General features: G+C 37.0%; 1 protein-coding gene across 1 annotated transcript in view; it reads right to left on the bottom strand.

Annotated features, from left to right (window-relative positions):
• The window catches only part of LRP2 (LDL receptor related protein 2), a 118,745-nt gene that overhangs the window by 51,416 nt on the left and 44,942 nt on the right, over positions 1-22,387 (bottom strand). The window contains 15 exon segments of the mRNA XM_032114910.1: positions 446-555; positions 1,472-1,615; positions 4,066-4,232; positions 7,882-8,010; positions 9,984-10,161; positions 11,267-11,495; positions 12,335-12,519; positions 12,963-13,174; positions 15,429-15,677; positions 16,546-16,923; positions 18,092-18,208; positions 18,564-18,683; positions 19,317-19,556; positions 20,769-21,050; positions 21,950-22,087. Coding sequence (XP_031970801.1) covers positions 446-555; positions 1,472-1,615; positions 4,066-4,232; positions 7,882-8,010; positions 9,984-10,161; positions 11,267-11,495; positions 12,335-12,519; positions 12,963-13,174; positions 15,429-15,677; positions 16,546-16,923; positions 18,092-18,208; positions 18,564-18,683; positions 19,317-19,556; positions 20,769-21,050; positions 21,950-22,087 — 2,878 coding nt within the window.

The following is a 22,387-nucleotide window of genomic DNA, read 5'->3' as shown; positions in this document are numbered from 1 at the left end:
AAATTGTTTTTAGGAGCAAGCAGCAAAATTATGTTTAGTTCTTTTTATCATGTGACATTTTTCCCATGTAATGTGTGTTTCTACTATAGATAGGCTCAAGTCAGACATCACAAGATATTTTACAGAAAGACTTTGGAGTTCCCTTTATTCTGGGTTCCCATTTCTCAGGCATTTTTTCACAATCATAATATTCTGAGATTCTTTTTGATTAAAAAATGGTACTATACAAGGATATAGTAAACTAAGGAGAATGAACATCTATACAATAATTTAGGAAGCTATGCAATTATTTTTTACCGCTTAAAAAGAGTAAATAAATTCTGCACCAATATGAAACAAACAAAACAATGTCAAATCCAGGATGAAATTTGAAAACCCTGAAAAATTAAGAAAAATACGGAGAATACACTCATGAGCAAATACAACAGCAGTTTTGGAAACTTACCCTCTTGCTGGATCAACTGCCAAACCAATCGGTGTGCCAGCTCCCAGAGAGGTGCCATCATTGGTAATCAGTGTTTTCCTGTACATTATGTCACCATGCAGCTTCAGGACCTATGCAAACACTGAAGTGATCAGACCATGCAATGTAGAACTTATGGTACATTTTCAATTTACAGGAATGAAGCCTAAATCAACAGGGAATTGAAATTCAGAAGACTTTCTCAAATACCATGAAGAAAAAGCACATTGTTCTGTACTCTAACCATCGCCCTTCTCTAACATGCACCCCTTGAAGGAGCTGCTTGCAGCTCAGAACCTGCCTACAAGAAAGGATCCTAGCTATAAAAATAGTTAATCTCTCAGTCTCCATAATATCTTCAAGGCCTGAATGGGTTGATGAAATTCTGATTTAGGAAGGATACCATTTCATTTGCTCAAATTAGCTGCCTTTTAATTTAATAGTTGGCATTTCTATTTTGGAACAAGAACACTAATGACTGGGCTTATTCACAATCATTACTGTATTATATATTACTAATCCTCCAATTCCCTACACTGAATGACAATTTTATCCTTCACATACCATGAGACTTCTTGCCTCCAGAAAGCTACATAATATGTTATCAAAGCATTTGGGAATGGATCTCACTGCATTCAATGGCAACATTCCTTTATTATCACAGGCATTGGGATCATTGATTTGAAGTGAGGATAGTAACAATAGCAACTCTAGTCATTAGAGATGTTGGGCGTTAAATACTGGAAGCCAAATGAGTTTTAGGGGGAAAAAAAATAGAGATTTATACAAAAATAAAGTTTGCAGAATATATTGCTTTCAATCTTTTTAGCTATGTTCAAATTTAAGTTTCTGTTCAAGTTTGTAAAGTATTTTTCTACAGACAGATTGCACTTTAAAATAAATCTAATTTAAGTTTTTCACCAAATAAATATTACTAATTTCAATCTGTATACATAGCATTGAAAAATCTAGGCTCTTATTTTCCAATTGTCCCTCTCAAATAATTACCTCAATTGATTGTGTCCCCGGGTTACTGTAATACAGATTTGCAGACATCCAGTCCAATGCTAGACCAGTAGGAGCACCAATAACAGCTGCTGGAGCAAAAACTGTCCTGTTGGCTCCATCTGACCTCACTCTGTGAATTTCACCCTTGGAAAAAAAATAACAAAAGTGAAAAAAATGTCAAGAGCAGAAAACACTCTTCTATTCCAACTACATGAACACTTTTATACTGCAATCTTTTCTAACACTAGCCCAGTTCAAGGAGGGAGAAGGCAGAGGCAGAGATAGAGCAGAACCAGGAGTAAAAAGTGGAGCACATGTTGCAGTTGCCATCTAAGAGAAGGAACAAGGTAGAGTCAAGTTTTAGAAAAGGATGCAGTGATCATTCCATGTATATTCTTAATTCCTTTGTTACCATGATATCAGTATGCCGTCTAAATATCTCAGTACAGAATTGAAAATCATGCTTCAAAAAGCAATCAGCATCTCAGCAAAAATCTGAACAAGAACTCCAGACAAAGCTTACTGCTGTCTCAAATAACTAAAATTTCTTAGACAGAAGTAGAGTGCTTCTTGCTGAATCCTAACAACATGGTGCTATTTGCAAATTAACCTGTCCTTGAATCCCCAGGCCTTCAGAAAAAAAAGTAGGAAAACGGGATAATTTTTGGTATTCTTTTTACCCTACTTTGAGAGGGTATTGCCTATTACTGAAATTTACAATTAATAATCTATGGAACAGGACAGTTAAAGATAATAAAATGTTGGAAGTGTTTTTCAAGTAGAATACGGGGGGATTTTTATCTCTCTTTCCTGACTTTGCTTCAGACAGGGTGAACAAGCTGATTCATGTACACTTGAACTCTACAGCTTCAAATGATGCCACCACTGGAAGTGAGATTACAGCAACTATGAAAGTGTAGACAAATCCCAAGAAAAGCCAAACATGCAAGGATGGAGGAGGATGGATGGAGGCAAAATGTGGTGTTAAGGAAGAGGCCTTGAGGTAATAGACAAGCACTACAATTAAGAAAGTAGGCAAATATGCTTCTGTCATTAGAAACCAGGGAAATATCTTTTTTTCAGAGAGCAATCCATGACTGACACAGGTGTCTCAGCCCTGTTTAGGAGAAACAGAAGCCTGAGGCGTGCAGGTCAGGGATACAGTTAGAGGGCACAGCCTATAGTCACACATTTGTCAGGCTTTGTCAAGACCCACCTAAAGCAGAGCTAACACCTAACCCTTGGCCTGTGAAGGCACCTGCATTTCACTTGTCAGGATTTAACTTGCTGTTAATGTATGTATCAGCCCCTGACCTCCACCATTATTGTATATGCCAGCTGTATCTGCTGGCTGAGATCTGTCAAGAATATTTTCTCAGACTGCAGGGAAGATGAAACAGATTATCAAGTATGTAAGTAGCTTCTTGGGCAAAGGTTACCTTAAAAAGGTCTATTTAAATACTTCATTGAACTAAACATTCTAACTTTAAAAGAACAAATAATTAAACAAATTGTAATTTCTTTATGAGCGGCACAGAATACAATATAAAATTAGTCATTTTAAAAATTGTATTTACTTCAAAGCTGCAAAATGTAAAGAAAGCAGGTTGGGGAAAAAAGCAAAAATCTTGTGTGGATGAAACATAACAAGTTTGTGTGAATTGTTTCTGTCAAAACATAATTACGGAAATCTCCTTATCTACCATCATACTTCTCCGAGACCTAATTACTGCTTTTCTTGACAAAAAGAACTGCTTTTAAGTTTCCAAGAGTGAAGAGATATTGCAGAATCAGAAGTTTCCTATCACATCTGTCTCACACACTGCCATAGATTTTTTCTTTTGAAGTGTCCATCCTGCAAAAATTATGGCCTTTTTTTGTTGGTTTGGGGTTTTTTTTGTGACAAGCTAGCCTTATGGAACACATATCATTTCTTAGTTCATGACCAGCAATAAAAGCACTTAAACAATTATAATTACCTATTAAAAATTAGTTCAAATTAGTTTTTAAATCTATAAGCCTCATATGTACTACCTGGAAATTACTGTGAGTTTGCAACCATTTTCTGTTTAAAGAAAAAGATGTCTCGCTCTATGATGTTACTTCATTAAGTGCTCAGATTAGAGGCACATACATTCAAACTAATGTTAAGTGTCACTGTGTCCAATGTACTGCTCCCATGGAGAAGTGTTCTGGCTGTGTTTGCAGAATTGAGTCTTAAGTCGACAGAGGACAGAGAGTAGAGTATAGCACAGCGGGGCTGAGAGTATGGGTCTGTCAGTGCTCTCCAATATTTCCTGTTCACATCTCTGAGGCAGAAAAAACATTAATCAGATGTTTCTGCTGACAAAAATAAGAACTACCTTACAAAAGAGATGAAGCTTCCTTACTTGTCCTAGGAGAAAAACCAATCAAAAAAAAACCCCCAAAAAAACCAACCCACAACAACAAAAAACCCACCACTTCATTCCTTTCTATTTATCAAAATTCTTATCAGCAAGCTCTCTAATATATTTCAGTCTTAAACATTCCTTAAAAATAAAGAAAACTTTTTTTTAATTTAGTGCACATTTTGAACACAAATACTAACTTACTGGATTTTCAACCCAATAAATCATCTGTTCAGAGTCATCGAAGTCAACATCAACACCATTTTGAACTCCTGCTATTGGAACCATAGCATCATTTGTCTTTTCCTCAGGGTTCAGAGAAATTCCGTAAATTATATTATCTCTTACAGCAATAAGGAAAGGGTGTTCAACTGTGAAAACAGAGAGTAATTCAGAGTTGCTTCTGGTCAAGAAAATGGCATTATGATATGTTTTCCCCTCCCACCCAAAAGTTCCCTGATGCTGAGAATGGTTCAGTACTACCAGCGATGTTTTGAAACCAGTTACAAAGAAGTTTTTTCCCTCACTAGGAATGATGTAATCAGTTATTGAAACTGTTGTAACATTTTAAGTTTCAGCAGCATGCAATCACAATACAAATTCTGAGCAGAAGGAAGTAAATAAGGCAGGATCACTCACTGCTAGACAAGAGAAAAAGGATATTTGTGCAGCTGCTCTAAGCTGTTTTTTCAAATCTCTGAGAAGGGGAACCAGGCAAAGCTCTGAGGATTCTGCAGGACCTGCCTGTAATGGGTTCTAATGCCTGTTAAGCAGGACTCACAAGCAAAGAACAATGTCACAGCAGCAGCTGCTGATCATTATTATTAAATGTAACTGCAGCACTGTTTTCTTGTTTTATCCCTAAGGGAGCAGACATACTCCCTTATGGTATATATACTTTTAGGTAAACTTGTGCCCGTATGCTTAAATCTTATTAACAAAGGGCAGCTCATCAGGTGATATGAGAAAATGCATCAGAGAGCTGCAGAGTGAGGGTCAGCAACTACATTTCTCATCTGCTAGGGAGCAGGGGAAGAGAATCTCCTGAACAGGGATTCCCCTCTCCCTTGTGCTTTGCTCTTTGGAGAACAAATTCTAGCCTCTTCTTCCCATAGGCACAAGCTACCACTGAACAGGGAACTGGGCTGTTGTAGCAGTAACCCATTTCCTCTTTTATAATAGATCAAAGACTTGGTTGGTTTAGTTTTGATTTTCTTTACTGGCTGCTTAATACATTTATATAAATTTTGCAGTAAAAATTTTGACATAAAAAGCCACTAAACACAGCATCACTGCACCTCTCAAAAGGTATTCTCCATACTTCTCTCTGGCTGCTAGAAGTATTTGTCAAATTTAACTCGCTACTTCAAGTTTTACACCTATGCAAGTCTACACAGCCTGATTACTCCTCATTCTTATGACAGAAAACAGAGCAAATTTGCTGGGCTATAGAGATATAAAAACCTGTGTAGGTTCATCAGATTGGCATTAATATAACTTCTGCAATTCTTAAACTTCATACAATTTACATGACAAATAATAATCAATATAAAATTAATGTATTGTTATATTAAATATGCACATATGCCATGTTAATACAATATTTTAATATACACAAATTCTGTTGTTTCCAAGCCAGCTTGCTACATTACCATCTTTTATATCAACCTGAAATGCAACTTAAAATAAAACAAGCACAAAGGCAAGCTTTCTTCATCTTATATAAAGTTAAAAATGGTGCAATCCTAGAATCAATGCCTTTCCATCCACATGAAGTTGGTAGTATTTAACAAGCAAACAAAGTAGGCAGAGATCAGCAATATTGTTGTTTGTAGAGACACTGGGCAGTCAAATGCATGCAGCTCAGTTTAATCTTACTTCTGAAAGATTGTGCTGGCCTATTAAAGTAAACAGTGACAGCAAGGATAACAGTAAAGATTAGCACGGAAACGGCAAATGCCTATTCATGTGTAATCATGGCATCATAAAATGGCCTGGGTTGGAAGGGTCCTTAAAGATCCAATTCCAACCTAGTTCCAACCTTTCTGCCATTGGCAGCAACATTAATCATTAGCAATTATTAAAATATTTTACAGTGAAAAGAATAAGTATATTTTTTATAACTTTTTCTGGTGTGCTGACCTTCAGCAAACACATCTTTTTAAATTACCCAAATCTGTAGATGTTTTCTACATACTGTTTTAACTGTATAAAATACATCTAAATAGAAAAAAATAAGTCCATATAGTTCAAAAGAATTGGGCTTCACAGAAAGATATTTCTACTTCTCTCTCAATTATGTCAATAAAAGGGCCACAGTTGTACCTAAGCAGACACAGGGAAATTTGCAACACGTGAAAAGAAAAGATAAGAAAAGTCAAGAGCTCAATTCAGGGACAGAATTGGGTCAACCTCTACATGTGCATGTGCTTCATCACTGGCATGCTCCATTTCTTCCATCATGATCCCTCTATAAACCTGCACATAATCTAACAAGTGCAGATTTCTAAAAGAATCCCTCTTTTTTGTAATAGCTTAAATAAATTCACACTTCATTTCAGATTATATAAATTGGTAATTCCCTTGCTGCTGACTAAGAAAAATGTGAATGCAATACAGCCCTTTAAATAGCACACTGCTAAGTATCAAGCAGGAAAAGAACGTGATACTGGCCTTTAACATTTAGACAGTTTTAAAAGTCTTAAAAGAAAAGGATTTTTTGACTGACAGATTTCTAGTGTTAGCTCATCCCAAAGATAATTTCTACTTAAATTTCAGTGATTTGAAGCTTCCTGTATAGGCAGGCACCAAAGCACACTTAATATCTGTACAATTGATGGAAAAATTAATGATGAATGCTTCATCTGAAAAAAGCAATGTGGTCAAATTTCTAGTCACAAATTGCCTACCACTAATTTGAATTTTTGTGACTTCTTTTTAAATGAATGGGCTAAATGACTTCTACAAATCACTGAGATCTGTGGACTATCCAAAGAAAATTCAGTGGTATTTTTTGATATGAAGTTGTTTACAAAAGTTAGTTCTATTACAGCTGCATCACATATAATCACATGTAATTTTATGCCGTGTTTCCAGACCTTCTGCATTTGGCACCTTCTGCTTTTTTACACTGGAGAGGGAAAAAGCTGAAGATGAGAAATCTTGATCTGAGTTCTAAAATGCATTAGTTCTGATAGGCTGAAGAGAGTGATAAGTAAGAGGAAGAACATCTTGCCTCATTAGAGGAAATCAAAAGATCATTAATTACTTCTTAGCAAAATACAGGCTGAGAAAGAGTGTGATAGTCACCTCAAATATAGACAAAACAAAACATACCAGTGCTAAAGGAGAACTACTGATGCTATTTATCCTGATGGACAAAAATGTCATCAGAAATGGGCATAAAATGGGGAAGGACTATATCTGAACAGAAAATTAGGTTTTCAAATATCAAAATTGTGAGGTTCAGTGATTTTAGGCGCAAGAACCCAGATTAATCTAGAACTGGAGCTTGACTGGTAAAAGGTTACATATGATGTGCAGTCGAGGGCAACAAAGAAACAAACTTCAGTGACCAAGTAAGTCCCTTCCAGTCCTGCATCCTGACATTCTTAAAATTAGAATCCCTGTTTCCAAGCTGAATACTTACAATGAACACAAGAATCTGCCAGACTGTTTTCATTTTTAACTGATACTAAGCTCCTTCCATATGCATTCCAACAGCCAAACATTCCATGTGGTGAGAAATTTTAAAATGTGGCTTCTTTAAAATGCTTGTAAGAAAATTGATTTCACCCATTTTCTCCAAATGAAGCATCTGAATCTCTGATTCAGTTCTTTCCCAAACCTGTCTCCAAACCATTAGGCCAAGTATATTCCATGTGTCCTAAATGAAGTCTGTCTGGAGTGGCCCAAACTGATTTCATGAGCAGCAGCCCACAGAAGTATGCTTTTTGCCTGGGAGAGGGATGGATTTGACAATATCAGTTCTTTTTTATCATCACATTATTACTGCCCTACCTCTCATGCAGTTCCTGTTATCAGGAGAGAGGATCCATCCTGAAGGGCAAGCACAGGAAAAAAAAAGTGGTCCAGATGAAGAAAGTAAGCAGAGGTGGCTACAGGGGGATGATGCACAGGAGTTAACACCTGAAAATAAAAAGGAACTATTAGCAACTATAACAATATGAGCAACTAGAGAGAATATTCTGTCTCATTGCTACTGATAACATCAACCCAGAATCAAGACAGCTTTGCTATTTCTTTAAAATTAAAATAATGAAATTATTTCTAAGAACTGCAATACAATACACTTGTAACAGGATACAGTTTTCCATGCAAACCCAGTATCATTATCATAGTGATCTTTTCAACTTTTATGCATCATAACAAAATCTTTCAAACTCCATTTCACACTTTTCTTAACTACATGAGGAAACATGTGGCATTTGCAGTCCTTGATTGCAATAATCCTTCGAGATCGGGGATTTAAATTATTTGCTGAAACTTCTTGGAGAAACTAAAGAGAAAATAGTTGCAATGTCTTTTTCAAAGATAGTGGGAGTTCAATGCCAAATTTCTTAGATCATTTTGCAACTGTCAATCTAAAGTTGTAAAATGTAAAAAAACAGACATTGAAGGTCTCTCCCGACTGATATTATTACTATACATGAAAATTCAACCTAGATCACTTCCACAAAATTGCTGCTAAAGAAGATTTTTCAGAATGAGTAATCTTCATAGAAAACAAAAATCAGGTTTTGAGTATATCCTTAGCAATTGCAGAAGACCTAATTCTAAAAAGCTTGGAAGTTCCAGGAATTTACACAATTGTTACCAAGATAAAAACTAACAAGAACTGGAAACAAACTAACATAACAATTAAATAATGGCATAAACTCAGAACTCAAACTCTAAGAAAATTGTTCATGTCATCAGTAAAAAGAACCTAAACTCTGCTTAGTGTAAGATCTAATGATTTACAAAAAAAGGAGAGGGGATGACAGTAGATGACTGCATCTGAAATTTCAATCAGCAAGTAATTATTTCTTCATTAGTCAACATCAATATGTTTTGCTACTCTGCTAGTGCTCTATTCCTCCTTTTCCATCTGGCCACATAAAGTACAATAGAATAATTCAAAATGAAAAATTATGAATGTACTAAATACAATGAAGAAAAAGAAAAAATTTCTCAACCAGTGATAAAAAGTTTTTTAAACCTTGGGTTGTAAAATAAAACCTCTCAAACCATAATTATGATGCATAAATTAATGCTACACTCTTCTAACTGATCAATTTGCTGGGAGAATGCTAGATGAGTTTAGTTCTGAACATGACTGAGGAAGGTTTTGTTCCGAAACAAATGCAGCACTGAAAGTACTAGTGCCTAACTCAGATGCAAGTCTCCACCCTCCCTGGCATGGGGGTGTCTTTCAAGGAACAAAAACAAAAGGTCTTTTTAATATTTATTACTTGGAAACACTCCATACACAAGAAATATAACTAAAGCTGAAAGATAATATTCTTATCAATATACTTCCCACTCTTCAAGTCATGCCATGAAATAACAAAATGTCTGATATGAAAGATGTCTACCTAACAGAAAGAATTTTTTTTACAGTCTTTCAGCTGCAAGAGATCACCTGCAGAAGACCTCAGGGAGAATATTTAATGCAATGAAGGGGTCTATTTATCATTATTGTTTCATTGACTAAAATGATGTAGAAGTACTTTCAGAGAAGGTTGATGACAGTAATCTTTTCAAAAAGAATTATTAATGCACAAGAAATTGAATCTGGTATACCGCAGAGAGAAATTTTTTTAATTAAAATGCTTTCCAAAAATGCTTCAATTGTCTTATACAAATATTCAGAAGTGCAAGAAAATGGCACTTACCCACCTCCTTATTATTCTTTCTGGTTAGTCATTATCCTGAAATGCTGCCTAGATGGTTACTTTCCCTAACACCAGATTGAACAGTTGTAAGTCTATTATAGTATTAATTACTTGCTTGTTTTAACCCAATCCATTTGCTGAAAAGACTTGATGCCTGGTGTTCCAATGCATGACATTACTGCATGCTTATTTCTGCAATTACCAAAGTTGTTTTGATGAACTTACCATTAGGCTGCTTTACAGGATGGACTGCCACAAGACCCAATGGCTGATGAATATTATAAATCATAACTGTCTGGTTTCCTCCATGCCATTTATTGGCCCGAATTACTCGATGAGTATAGCGGTCACTCCAGTACACAAAATCTTCAAAGACGGTTAGAGCATGTGGATGCTGCAATATCTAAACAGGCAAGGTTGAGTATCAATTTAGTTCTGGAGATTTGTATATGTAAAGCTTGCAATGAAGTAACAACAGAGCTGAGCATAATTTTTAGATAAATAAATAAGGAAGTAACCATGTCTCAAAAGGTATTTTCCAGAAAGAAAAAAAGAAATATCATCTATTGTCTAAAAACAAGACATAAATTATGAGGAAAATATATTTTTTAAAAAACTAAAATGCTATCTAGACTCTGTGAGATGAAGAAAATGAGGAATTAACAAAGCAGTCTAACTACAGGGCAGAACCAACAGATGAAAACCCAATAGTAGATTTTCAAGAGCACATCGGGAAAATGTCTAATGAGAATTACAGACCTGTCAAGAACTTGCATTCCTGATAAGCTCCCCTAAAATTTACCAGGGTTCAAAGAAGGTAGCTTATCTAGATTTTAGATAACCAGGGATGGAAAGATTGATTGCCTTGGCTCCTATTTCACACTAATTGTCTCTCCAGCCAAAAGTAAAAGCCCCAAGAGTCAATTCTTGAAAACATTCAGGTGGTTATTGATACCAGTTTCTGTGTACCAACTGAACATCTGAACTATTGTTTTTATGCAAGGACAGTGCTACAAGCTGCCAGGAGCACTTCCCTGGGAGAGAGCCTGTAAGAGGGATGGTCCTGATGGAGTTGCTGCACACACCAAGTTCCAGTAGCACAAAACCCTTCACTGCTGTCAACAATAGTAGCAATAGTCACCCACAAAAGACCAGAAAAAGTTTCTCCAGGCTTTTCGTACTATATTTGCCTGCAGAAAATGCACCACCTAATAGCAGCAATGTCAGATGTCACCTTCAGATTTCATACATGCAGACAGAAAAGATGAGAATGATCTAAAGCACTAAGTCTACATGCAGCTCCAGGCTCTGCTGAAGATCTCCTGAGAGACTGAATAGGATATGCAATTCCTCTTTTTACAGCAGCAAGAAGAAGCTAAAATATTTCACATCTGCTTCACTCAAATATTTTGAAGAAAAATACACCCAAGTCTACGACAATGAAAATATATTTTTATGTACTATCAGCAGGGACATGCAAAAACAACAGTTCCTCATTAAAGTCTTACCAGATCACTTGCAACCACCTGTCGTCTGTTGTTTCCATTGTAATCACAGAAATCGATATAATCAAGATAAGCATCAGCAAAATAGAGAAGTTTATTTGGATAATCAATGGAAAGTCCATTGGGCCAGTAGATTTTATTATTGATAATCACTGTGCGCATTTTGCCATCCATGCTGGCTTTTTCAATTCGAGGGTTTTGGCCCCAGTCAGTCCAGAACATTACATGAGCACTGAAAAAGTAACTTCTGGTTACCAATCTGGGAAAAAAACCTAGCTGCCTATTGAGAAACATTACATGAAGACTCATAACCCAAAAAATAGAAGCAATCTTTCTAAGAACAGTCCTACGCAATGATACTGAAATTATTTATTTTAGCAATATGCTTACATAAGATATTACAGTAATTTCTGTTATAAAAATACTTTTAGTACTTCTACTGCTGTTTCTATTTGTCGATAATAGCAGCACATAGGAGCTACTGCAATCACTGGTTTTAATGTTGATTATAATCTGATTCTCCAGTTGCTACATAATAATTTAATACAGGTATGCATTGATAATGTTAACAGCACTAAAACTAGCAGTAAACAGAGTTCAAGGCATTGAAGACCTCAAAAACAAGTAAAAGTTTGTACATGAACAATTCAAATAATCATATTTCATTTACTCTATGCCACTTGCTGTCTGAAATGGGAAGGTGCTTTTGTGATAACAATACAATCTAAATAATTACTTTAGACTTGGTGCTATGAAGGTAGGCGTATGACATTAAATCACATATAAGCTTGTGGTATATCACCAACTGAAGTGATACATCATCATTTTGAATTAGTATTTATTAACTAGGAAGCAAATGTATAAAAATCTTTTATAGCTAAAAAGTCATCTTGTTACACTGAAACAGAGCAACAGATCACCAGTAATTACCTCATGACTTTAAATATTAATCAGCTCTGCAAACACACTAAATTTTGTAATTTACAATTTCAATACAATTTGGCCATGTCCCAAATTTTAATAGTTACATCATAAAATAGGCATGTTTAAAAAAAAATTTAAAAATCTTACTCAGTTCTGGGATCTAACACTAGTCCTCTTGGGTTTGTTATATTTTCACTAATCAGCACAGTCCTGTGGCTCCCGTCCATTTTGGAGACTTCAATCGTTTCCAGAACAAAGTCTGTCCAGTAAAGGTTACGACCCACCCAATCTACCGCTATGCTTTCAGTCACGGTGACACCACTGTCAAACACCTGTTTAGTAACAAAAAAGTTTATATTAAATTTTACCCTTTGCATTTCTACAGATATGGAAAATGGCGAACCAAGTTTCCATATCTTCTAGGTCTATTATGCAGAAGGAATCACAGCGTGCACATATTCAAAGTGATGGCAAAGCATAAACCCAAACAATCCTACTAACTTCAGTAGCTCTATTGAAGAAGTTAGAATTTTCTTATAGGAAAACCAGCTTACAGTTTGATGTTTAAAAAAGGGCTTCTTGAAAGCATTCAGGTTTTTTTTCAAACAGCTATATGAAATGTTAGCTTAGCACCTACAAAGTTGTTTCACTTTGTCCCTGTTCTCTCTCTTCTTACTATATTCGGATTTCCCTCTTCCTCTTTGTTAATTGAAGACACAGCATCTTCCATTTTCTTTTGACAAAAGACAAGAAAAACTTACTCAGCAAAACTTACTATTTTTCGGTCAGTCCCGTTTTGATAAGCACTCCAAATTTTATCCTGTGTTGTATCAGACCAAAAGATACGATCTGTAATTGAATCAAAATCAATAGCCACAATATTTGTCCCATCCCGAACCAGAGAATAAATACTGTGTGACTGAGAAGTGATGTTATCCACAACGATTTGGTTACGACTTGCCACCAGCAAAAGAAGATTCCCAGATTCTGTCAGAGGAATAGAAATTAAAATAAACCCATGGGCAATTCAACAGTAACTGGGAGAAAAAGAAACATGAGTAATTTAACATGACTTTATAGCATCAAAGCTGTTGTATCTAAATATATGTATTGACAAATTCAAATCAATTCTTAGGCCAAGATATATTATCATATCCAGCCTGTCCATCTTGACTTTTAAATCTACCTTGGCTTTTCTCCATCACTCTTTCTACATACTTCCCTTCCAGGCTCCTACCTGGACCTTAGGTCCTCTTCCCCACTGTCTAACCAACAAAGGTTAGATTGCTGCTGACATCCAACACTCATTCCTCCATAAATCTCTCTCATCTCCCACTCCCGATTCAATCCCCAAAGTTTTTGCCATCTCAAATTAAACTGCTCAGCCTGGTCTTCCTCCTTTGCAATCCACCTTCTCTTTTTTCCCCCTTGAGACTATGTGGGAACAATGGACAAGAAACATATTACAGGAAAGCCATAGATTGCTGTAATTAGGTTGCACAGATAAGACGCCGAAAAACAACTGAAGAGTAGCAACCATAAAGACAGCAAGTACAAGAAACTCCCTATTAGTAAGGGCCAAACTTATGTGCAGGTAAAATGCAAGTGTCTTCTACAACCTGAGTATATCCTTAAACCAGGAAACCTGTACAGACAAATTCCACTGGGTATGTGGCTCCTCCACACTGTCAGCGTACCACATAAGAGATAGAGAACAACTGGCAGCTAGGCTGTATCAGTGATGTTTCCTCCTTACAAATCAGCAACGTACAGCATAGGCAGTAGGTAAGTCTTATGAAAGGCTGGGATTTAAATACTTTGTGAGCATTGAACTTCATGAATAGCTAATTTTGGCCTATGGCTTACAAGTCTCTGACACTGCTTTTCTTCAAAACACTATTTTTGACCATTCCAGGGCTAAAAATAAGTGTTCATTTAAATATATTATTTCAATGAAATATTGGTTTCTAATTAACCCCTCAGCAGACAGTTTTAATTCTCAAGGTCATCTGCCATGAACAACTCTAAGTGGCTGTTTAGGTCAGCTCTTTTAAAAGAGAACAATATTAAAATGGCAAACTGTTGGGGGTTAGGATTTTTCCTTTTGTTTCTTTCTCTCAGGGAATTTTCTCCCATTTGTTGCTAAGAGACAATAACAACTGGTACTTAAGAAAGACAAAGGGTATAGCCAAGGAGAAGGGGGATGAGTGCAGCTGGCTGCACTATCGTAGCTGAGGGGCATTCTCTTGGGAAGGGCAGAGATACCATGAGATTTTGGCTGGGGGTGAGGGGCTAGGCTTGGTTCTTCTTGCTCTCCATCAGAGGAGAATAGTTGAGCTGTTGCTTACTGCAAGGTGAATTCACGGCCATTGCCAGAGCCCAGCCCAGCCACTGCTTCTTCCTTACTGTGGGTGAGCCTCTGTTCATAAGAGCAGCCATTGGACTGGGACCTTATTAACACCCTACCTCACTAGAAAAGACCCTCACCATCTGCTCGGGTACCTCATGGGAAAACCCAGGACCCAGAGCCCCCTGAGCCACCTCCAAGGAAGCTTCTCCTGGCTGCATTCGGGAGGAGGGCTACCACTGCCCAGCCCCACCATTTCACTGCCACTGCTCTGGGTTTTCGCTACACTCTAACCCTGCACCCTCTGCCTGCCAGGACACCCCACAACTCCTGCTACAGCTGCAGAGTTTCTGACACATTTTATTTGCTACTCCGGGGTCTGCTTGTCCCTGCCATTCCAGCCGCTGCTCCGAGGTCCCTGCTGCAGCCCATTTCACCACCCAGCCCGCCCGCCATTACCACGTGAGGGAGACGCGGCGCCACAGCGCCCCCTGCCGGCGCGGGGGAACCATGGCAGGCGCCCTGCCCGGCCGGGAGCCAGCAGCGCCCCTGCCGGCTGTGAGCGGAACTGCCTGAAGGGGACCGGGCCCGCGGCCCAGGGAGGCTGGCACTGGGTTTGTGGTTCTGCTTGTTCTTGCTGCCGTTGTTGTTGTGTGTTTGCCTTGTTACACATATACATACTAGTAAATAACTGTTATTCCTTTTCCCATATCTTTGCCTGAAAGCCCCTTAATTTCAAAGCTATAATAATTTGGAGGGAAGTGGGACATATTTTCTACTCCAGGGGATGTTCCCGCCTTCCTTGGCAGACACCTCTCTTTCAAACCAAGACACAAAGATGGACAGTTTTCAGACACTGCTGTCATTCTTTAGACTGACATCAATGTTTCTCACCTGCTGCTTTACAAGTCCTCCCATTGGCTTCTAGAATGTATCCTTCATCACAATAACACCTAAAAGACCCTCTCTCATTGTAACAGTGCTGACTACAAAAGCCTGGAGGGTCACATTCATTAATATCTTCACAGGTCTTGGAGTCATTTGCAAGCTGGTATCCAATAGGACAGGTACACTGAGCTCCAAAAGGTCCTTGAATACACTCATGAGTGCAGCCAGCATTATTGTCAGAGCAGCTCTCCTGATCTGAAGTTGAGTTGGGGAAAGAAAAAAGCAAACAGTCAACAAAGGCTTCCTATGATAAATTTAAGTCTTTACAATTGCATTCTTAGCCTAAGACGGCTGCTAAAATGACTGCAGAATCATCGGTCATGCAGTGTGAGACTGGACTGTGGTCCTTATGCAAAATATACACAGTGCACATAAAGACAGGTAACAACATTGCATGTGCTGAATCCCATCAAACTAATGCCAAACAGAAGGCTGTCAAAGCATGTACAACAACTTTTTCAAAAATAGCTAGAAATAAACAAAAATTTACCACTGCAAACCTAAAACTGTATAAATAATAATTTAAAATTGTTTATAATCGTACCTGGCTGGGGTTCATCTGAGAATGTGCATTGATTAAAGGGAAGAAGGAGGAAAGAAGGAAAGAAAAAGATTATATTTAAATCAATTCATAATCAACATAAATACAAATTCTGGCTGCACATGAACTTCTTGATTCTAATCATGATTCTTAAAGTTAGAAATTTAAAATAGAATATTAAGGACTGAATCATCTGAATTTAAAGCATACTATGCTTTAGTGAATGTGTTCAGGAACACAAAGTTCATTCCCATGTAGTTGTATAAAAATCTATATTTAAAGTCAGTGAAAGTCCTATTGGAATTCAGAGCACAAGATTGGACACAGATAATGAATTCCTCAGTCATCATTGTAGTCTCTTTTCACTGCAAGTAAGTTCCACTTAGAAATTAGAGCTCTAATTACGCTGTGCTTACATATCTGCTAGAAACATTGTGACACTAAATAGAGCATGCTGAATATTCCATTTCTTTCAGCAGACATAACACGTAGTCTGTAGTAGATGCATGAACAGTAACTTACTGCACAATGGGGATTCATCAGCTCCATTAGGACAATCAGCAGTATTATCACATACTTTGCTGAGATTCACACAGATACTGTGACCTGGACACTGCCACTGCCAGCTGGGGCACCGGAAAGGTTGAGTCGGACAATCTCTCTCATCGCTCATATCCCTGCAGTCATTATCACCATCACAGATCCATGCTCGATATACACAGTTGCCATTATCACAGCGGAAAAGCGATGGAGGACACGTTCTGGCAGGGCATCTATGATGTTCATCTGAGCCATCTGCACAATCAAGATGGCCATCACATTCCCAGTTATCAGGAACACAATTGCCATCTGATTGACATTGGAATTCATTCTGGTGGCACATCCCTGGTGGTCTTGTAGCTGGAACAGTGACATTCAACAGTTCAGAAGCTGTTTCAATTTTAGATTGAGAAGCAAAACCACTATGTTCAGTTCATCTCTTAACATTGTAATAACTACTTACAATGCTATTAAGAACTGTGTTGCTTTTAGATCAGGCCATAGAATCACAGTCAGTCAATCAATCTACATGACATTTCAAAATGTGACCAATTCAGCTCTTACTTCATAATGTGATCAACAAGGCTATTCAACTCTTGTTATACTTTGAGCAAGCACATATTGATACCTATGTACCTGTCCAAAGCTACATGAAATCAGGTCGGAAATTTCCACCACCCCAAGTGGTAACATTTTAATTAATTTAAGTGTAAAAAATTACTCAAGAAAAAAGTTTCAATCTAACTCTCATATATACCAGGTTTTCTGTTTTCTAGAGTAATAGACTTAATTTTACTTTAAAATCCTGAGTCTGAAATGCCAAGTAAAAAAAAAAAAGTTATAGCCAAAAGGAATGCAAACTCTCCTCTTTGCTTGAACAATCTAGTCTTGCCAGCACAATCTGCTTAGTCTAGTCCAAGATGATTAGAGGCATGGAGCACGTCTCCTATGAGAAAAGACTAAAAAATCTGAGATTTTTCAGCCTGGAAAAGAGTAAGCTTAGGGATGACCTAGTTGTGGCCTTTCTTGTAGGCTCCCTTCAGGTACTGAGGAAAGACTTTTTACAAGGGCATGTAGTTACAGGACAAAGAGGAATGGCTTCAAACTGAAAGAAAGTAGCTTTAGATTAGATATTAGGACTAAATTCTTTACTGTGAGGATGGTGAGGCACTGGAACAGGTTTTCCAGAGAAGTTGTGGATGCCCTATCCCTGGAAGTTTTCAAGGCCCAGTGGGATGGGGCTTTGAGCAGCCTGGTCTAGTGAAATATGTCCCTGCCCATGGCAGGGGGGTTAAAACTAGATGATCTTTAAGGTCCCTTTCAACCCAATCATAGATTCTAAGAATCTATGATACTCTTGAGCTGGAACCTGTGTTTGAAATTCCTGCTCAGGAAAATGATGTAAAGACAAGTTTGCCTGAAAAGAATATAAAGGTTTCAAGGACAGTATTTGACATAGCAGATAAAGGAAATTTCCAGAAGCATCACTTAATAATGGAAATCTTTCTTTCAGCATCAGTATACTTACGGCAATCAGCCTCATCTGAGTGATCATTACAGTCAAAAACACCATCACACTGGTAGTAGGTGCTGATACACTGGTCTCCACTTAGACACTTAAACTCTGTGGCACTGCAGTTATATACTACAAAATTAAAAAATATTGAATGTTATTTATTTACTTTACAGAGCTGGACTGCACCAAATTTACCCTACAGGTGCTTAAGTCTGATATGGTATCAATTCCCCTGAAGACCATAATTTCCCGGAGACACAGAAAATGCAGTGACTTTGGAATTCACAGAAAACAGAGGAAACAGATTTCAGCCCTCTATAAGCAGCTGAGAGATCAAAAGCATCACAATCAGGGTTAATTTATGGAAACGTTTATTATGCATTCTGCTGTCTTGGGGCTGGTAATATGAGATCTCCAAAGACTGCTTTGGGGGCAAGTATGAGGAAACAATAAAGAGGCATTGAATAAAGAAAGTTACACTTACTGCAGTCATGCTCATCAGCACCATCTATACAATCTTTGTCTCCATCACAGACATAGAATAGGTCAATACAGCGATGGTCTGGACATTGAAATTGCCCGGGTTCACAAGTACCTGTGAAAGCTATTAAGAATGTCAATAAATGCAAATGTGCTGCTTTCCTCTCTTTTGAAATCAGCACATTGCTGAGAAAGTAGAAAAACATTATCCCTAACTTGCAGCATATAATGCAGCAACTAGCAATCATATAAATTACAAGCACTAATAAATCAATATCCGGTAATTTTTCATTTATATGTAGGCTTGGGCTCATGGAAAATAAACAGAAGGTTCCAGGTAGTGGATAATAACTCTAAAGAAAGTATATGAAAAAGCTACTCTCTTACTTCTGGTAAAAACTTCCAGCCTAAATTAGCTGACTACACCATTAGCCATCACTGAGATCACTTGTGAAGTATGTGTTTAGGACATCTCAGCTCTAACTGCTTTTTGCTAATTACAGTGGATGATGATTATGCAGCACCATGATTATCACATTTGCTCCTTTTTTTTTTTTTTTTAATTATCTCTCTGCATTCTACTTGGCCCATTCTACTTCAAATTAGATGAGTTTTCCACATCGTAAGGACTACAAAATATCAGTCTTAGATACTAGTCCTTTTTTCCCAATTTCATTTATCCTCCTTATACCAACATATGTATGTATGTAGATATGCACAGTTGATTATGAAAACAACAGGCAGTCATGATACTCACTGCAGTTTTTTTCATCTGAGCCATCACCACAGTCATTATCAGTATCACATAGCCAGATTCTTGGAATACATCTTCTATTATCACAGGTGAACTGGGTTGCAGGGCATGAAGAGGGTCCTTGTGTGGGACAATGCAATTCATCGCTGCCATCAAAACAGTCATTATGTTTATCACAATGCCAGCGACCCGGAATACACTGTCCACTGGCACAGGTAAAAGCTGAAGAAGCACAAGTATTGTCTGAATAAAAGAAAAGAAAAAAATCTTTATAAATATCTCCAAAACTTGCCTTTCCTGCAACAGTAATCAGTACAGTCATTACACTTTCAGAATGCCTAAAATATGCATCAAATTCTAAAATGCGCATTGCTTAGAATTAAAATGTCTGTTATGCAACATGCTGCAGAACTGAACAGAATACTTACAAACTTTTTTTAAACTGCAGGAAACAATAAAAAGTTAAACAGTTAAGCACTCCAAAACTATCTAAAGAACAAGAAAAGTAACTCCTTCTAGTAACCATTTGCTTTATACTTTTCCCCAAAAGATATTCTAGTTATTATAAAACAGTCCATTAATAAGAAACAGTTTATACCTTAGTCATACTAGTTAGTCCTATGCATTAGGAACACATTTTATTACTGTGTCCTATTTTCTTGTTCATGATTCGAAAGAATTAACTCTGAAGAAGCACCAGATATGTCATAAAAGCCTCTTCAATATATTTAGTATCTTATCGTCTCTTCAATGCCTTATCAGCCATGGTTATCCCACTGTTCTCTCAATTTACTTGAACAACAAAATAGTTTGTGTGAGACATTTTACTGTAAAACCAGGAAATGATCCAATGTGCTTTTAATTTACTTCACTGTTAAAATCCAGATGTAACAAATAGATCAGCATTGCCCAAATATTATCAAAACCAAATTTTTTATTCTGATGTTAAGTGAAATAAAAGGTGCTGCTTTAATCTTAGAGGAAGGTTAGGCAATGTATATGGTTTTGTTATTTTTCTTATGGTGCTATTTTTTAAGTGTCTTTGTCTTTCATAAGATGGCTTGTTCCTCTCCGTGCATCCAAATTAGGCAAGCTATTGATATTCCAGTATCTTTCAAAATTTACAAAAACTTAAGAATAAAGACAACCTTTTTCTTTAGAAAATAAATTTTTGTTACTCTGTATATTTAATTTTGAGAATAGTGGGATATGAATATTTTCATGCATTGTTTAGGTGGCTGATACTGAATCCTGTATTACTATGATATAATTTCTGAAGTAACTAATTATTCCAAGTTATTTCCAAAGTAACTAATCTCCCAGGAAGATTTCAGGATTTATTCACAGATGCAACCCTAAAAAACTGGAGTTTATTCCAGTGAAGCCATACTGACTCATTAAATTTCCTGAACTGCAAACAAGGAATACTAACTGCAGATTACAAGGATTACTTACTTAAAGAACCACAATTTTGTTCATCACTGTTATCATGACAATCATCAACACCATCACACTGATAGTGTCGAGGCACACATCTTCCATTACCACAGGAAAATGAATAGGAGCCACACTGCAAAGTGGGTGGCTCATTGGATGGATCTTCAACACATGTCAGTTGATTTGGAGCCAGCTTCATGCCGTAAGGACACCCACAAACTCTCTGGAAGTTTGGTACTGGGAAGCAGAAATGGCTGCAGTCTCCATTAGGATTTGTTCCTCTATTACAGTAGTTAGAGCCTTAAAAAGTGATAGAGAAGATCAACATACACACTACTGATGACATCTTGGGAACTATTAAAAGTACATAATAAGTATAAAAAAAGGTGCTGTAGCAAGTCCTGGTTTTGCATACACTGCAAAACAAGGTCAAGTAGTAGCAGTAGTAGCAATAGTAGCAGTAATATATAAGTGTCGCATTCCACATACTCTTCCTTGACAGAAATGTTCATGGAAGCCAAAACCATACTATTAAATTTCATACTATTTTCTGGAATTTTTCAGCAACTGTCTGGAAACAAGTATACTACCACAAATGAGAACCTCTGTCTGGCCAAGGCTGGGAGACCCAATCCAATCTTTGGATACCAAGTAGTCAGTGAACCTTAGGTTTAATCATATGTTTGATGAGAGCATTGGGTGTTTCACTAAATTAACTACAATACCAAATCCTTGGCTTAGATCATAGAATTGCATAGAATTTAAGGAAATAGGAAAGTCAGAAAATAAGAAAAATTAGTGATTTATAAATACTAATTACTTGAAGAATAGTAATTTGATTAATAAACATTTACCCAATTCATCAAAATAAATAGTTTAGTTTAACTAAAACTTCTACCAGAAGAGGAGAAATACAAAGTTGTAGTTGCTGATACAATTACACAAACCACAATGGAATCATAAGTTCATTTTGCTTGGTTATTAAGTACAGTAACAGAAAGGGTAGAGGGAAATTGCACCCAGTCACAAAGCAATGAAAGATACAACATGTGATTGCAAGTGTCTGTGCTGCCTCCCTTGCATATCAGTTACGATTCAGTGAAGCCATTTATAGAACTGAAACTGGAAATCTGCTGTCCTGACATTTTGTGTCTTATTCCCTATTTCACATCTTTCCTCTGTACAAGAAAAGGGCTCACCTATTTGGGAATGAGCATCATATGCTTTAACATGCATAATGTTACTAATGCCCCTCCTAATGATAGTCATTTCTCCTCCATCAGACTTCCTCACTCGGACTATTCCACCAAGTCTCCAATCAGTGAAATAGGCATAACCTATTTTGAAAAATATTTAACATATTATAGAGCAATATGACATAAAAGATCAAGCATAATAAAAAAACCGTAGAAGACTTTTCATGTAAATTTAACCATTTTTCATAATTGTTTCATGAAAAAGACAAAAGAACCTTCACCACTTATAATGCTGTCTAAGTGCTTCAGTCACAGGCAGACATAACATAGGAAAGCCTTCTCAGATTTTACTGAAATTGACATATAACAAACCCAACCAGCATTTCAAATTCCAAGGCAATTTTAAGTCATTCATAAAGACTACTTTCCAGAAAACTTTAG

This window comes from Corvus moneduloides, chromosome 7, assembly GCF_009650955.1.
Source record: "Corvus moneduloides isolate bCorMon1 chromosome 7, bCorMon1.pri, whole genome shotgun sequence".
Taxonomy (NCBI): Eukaryota; Metazoa; Chordata; class Aves; order Passeriformes; family Corvidae; genus Corvus; species Corvus moneduloides.
The sequence above is the reverse complement of the archived record's forward strand: the minus strand, read 5'-3'. Positions and strand labels throughout refer to the sequence as shown.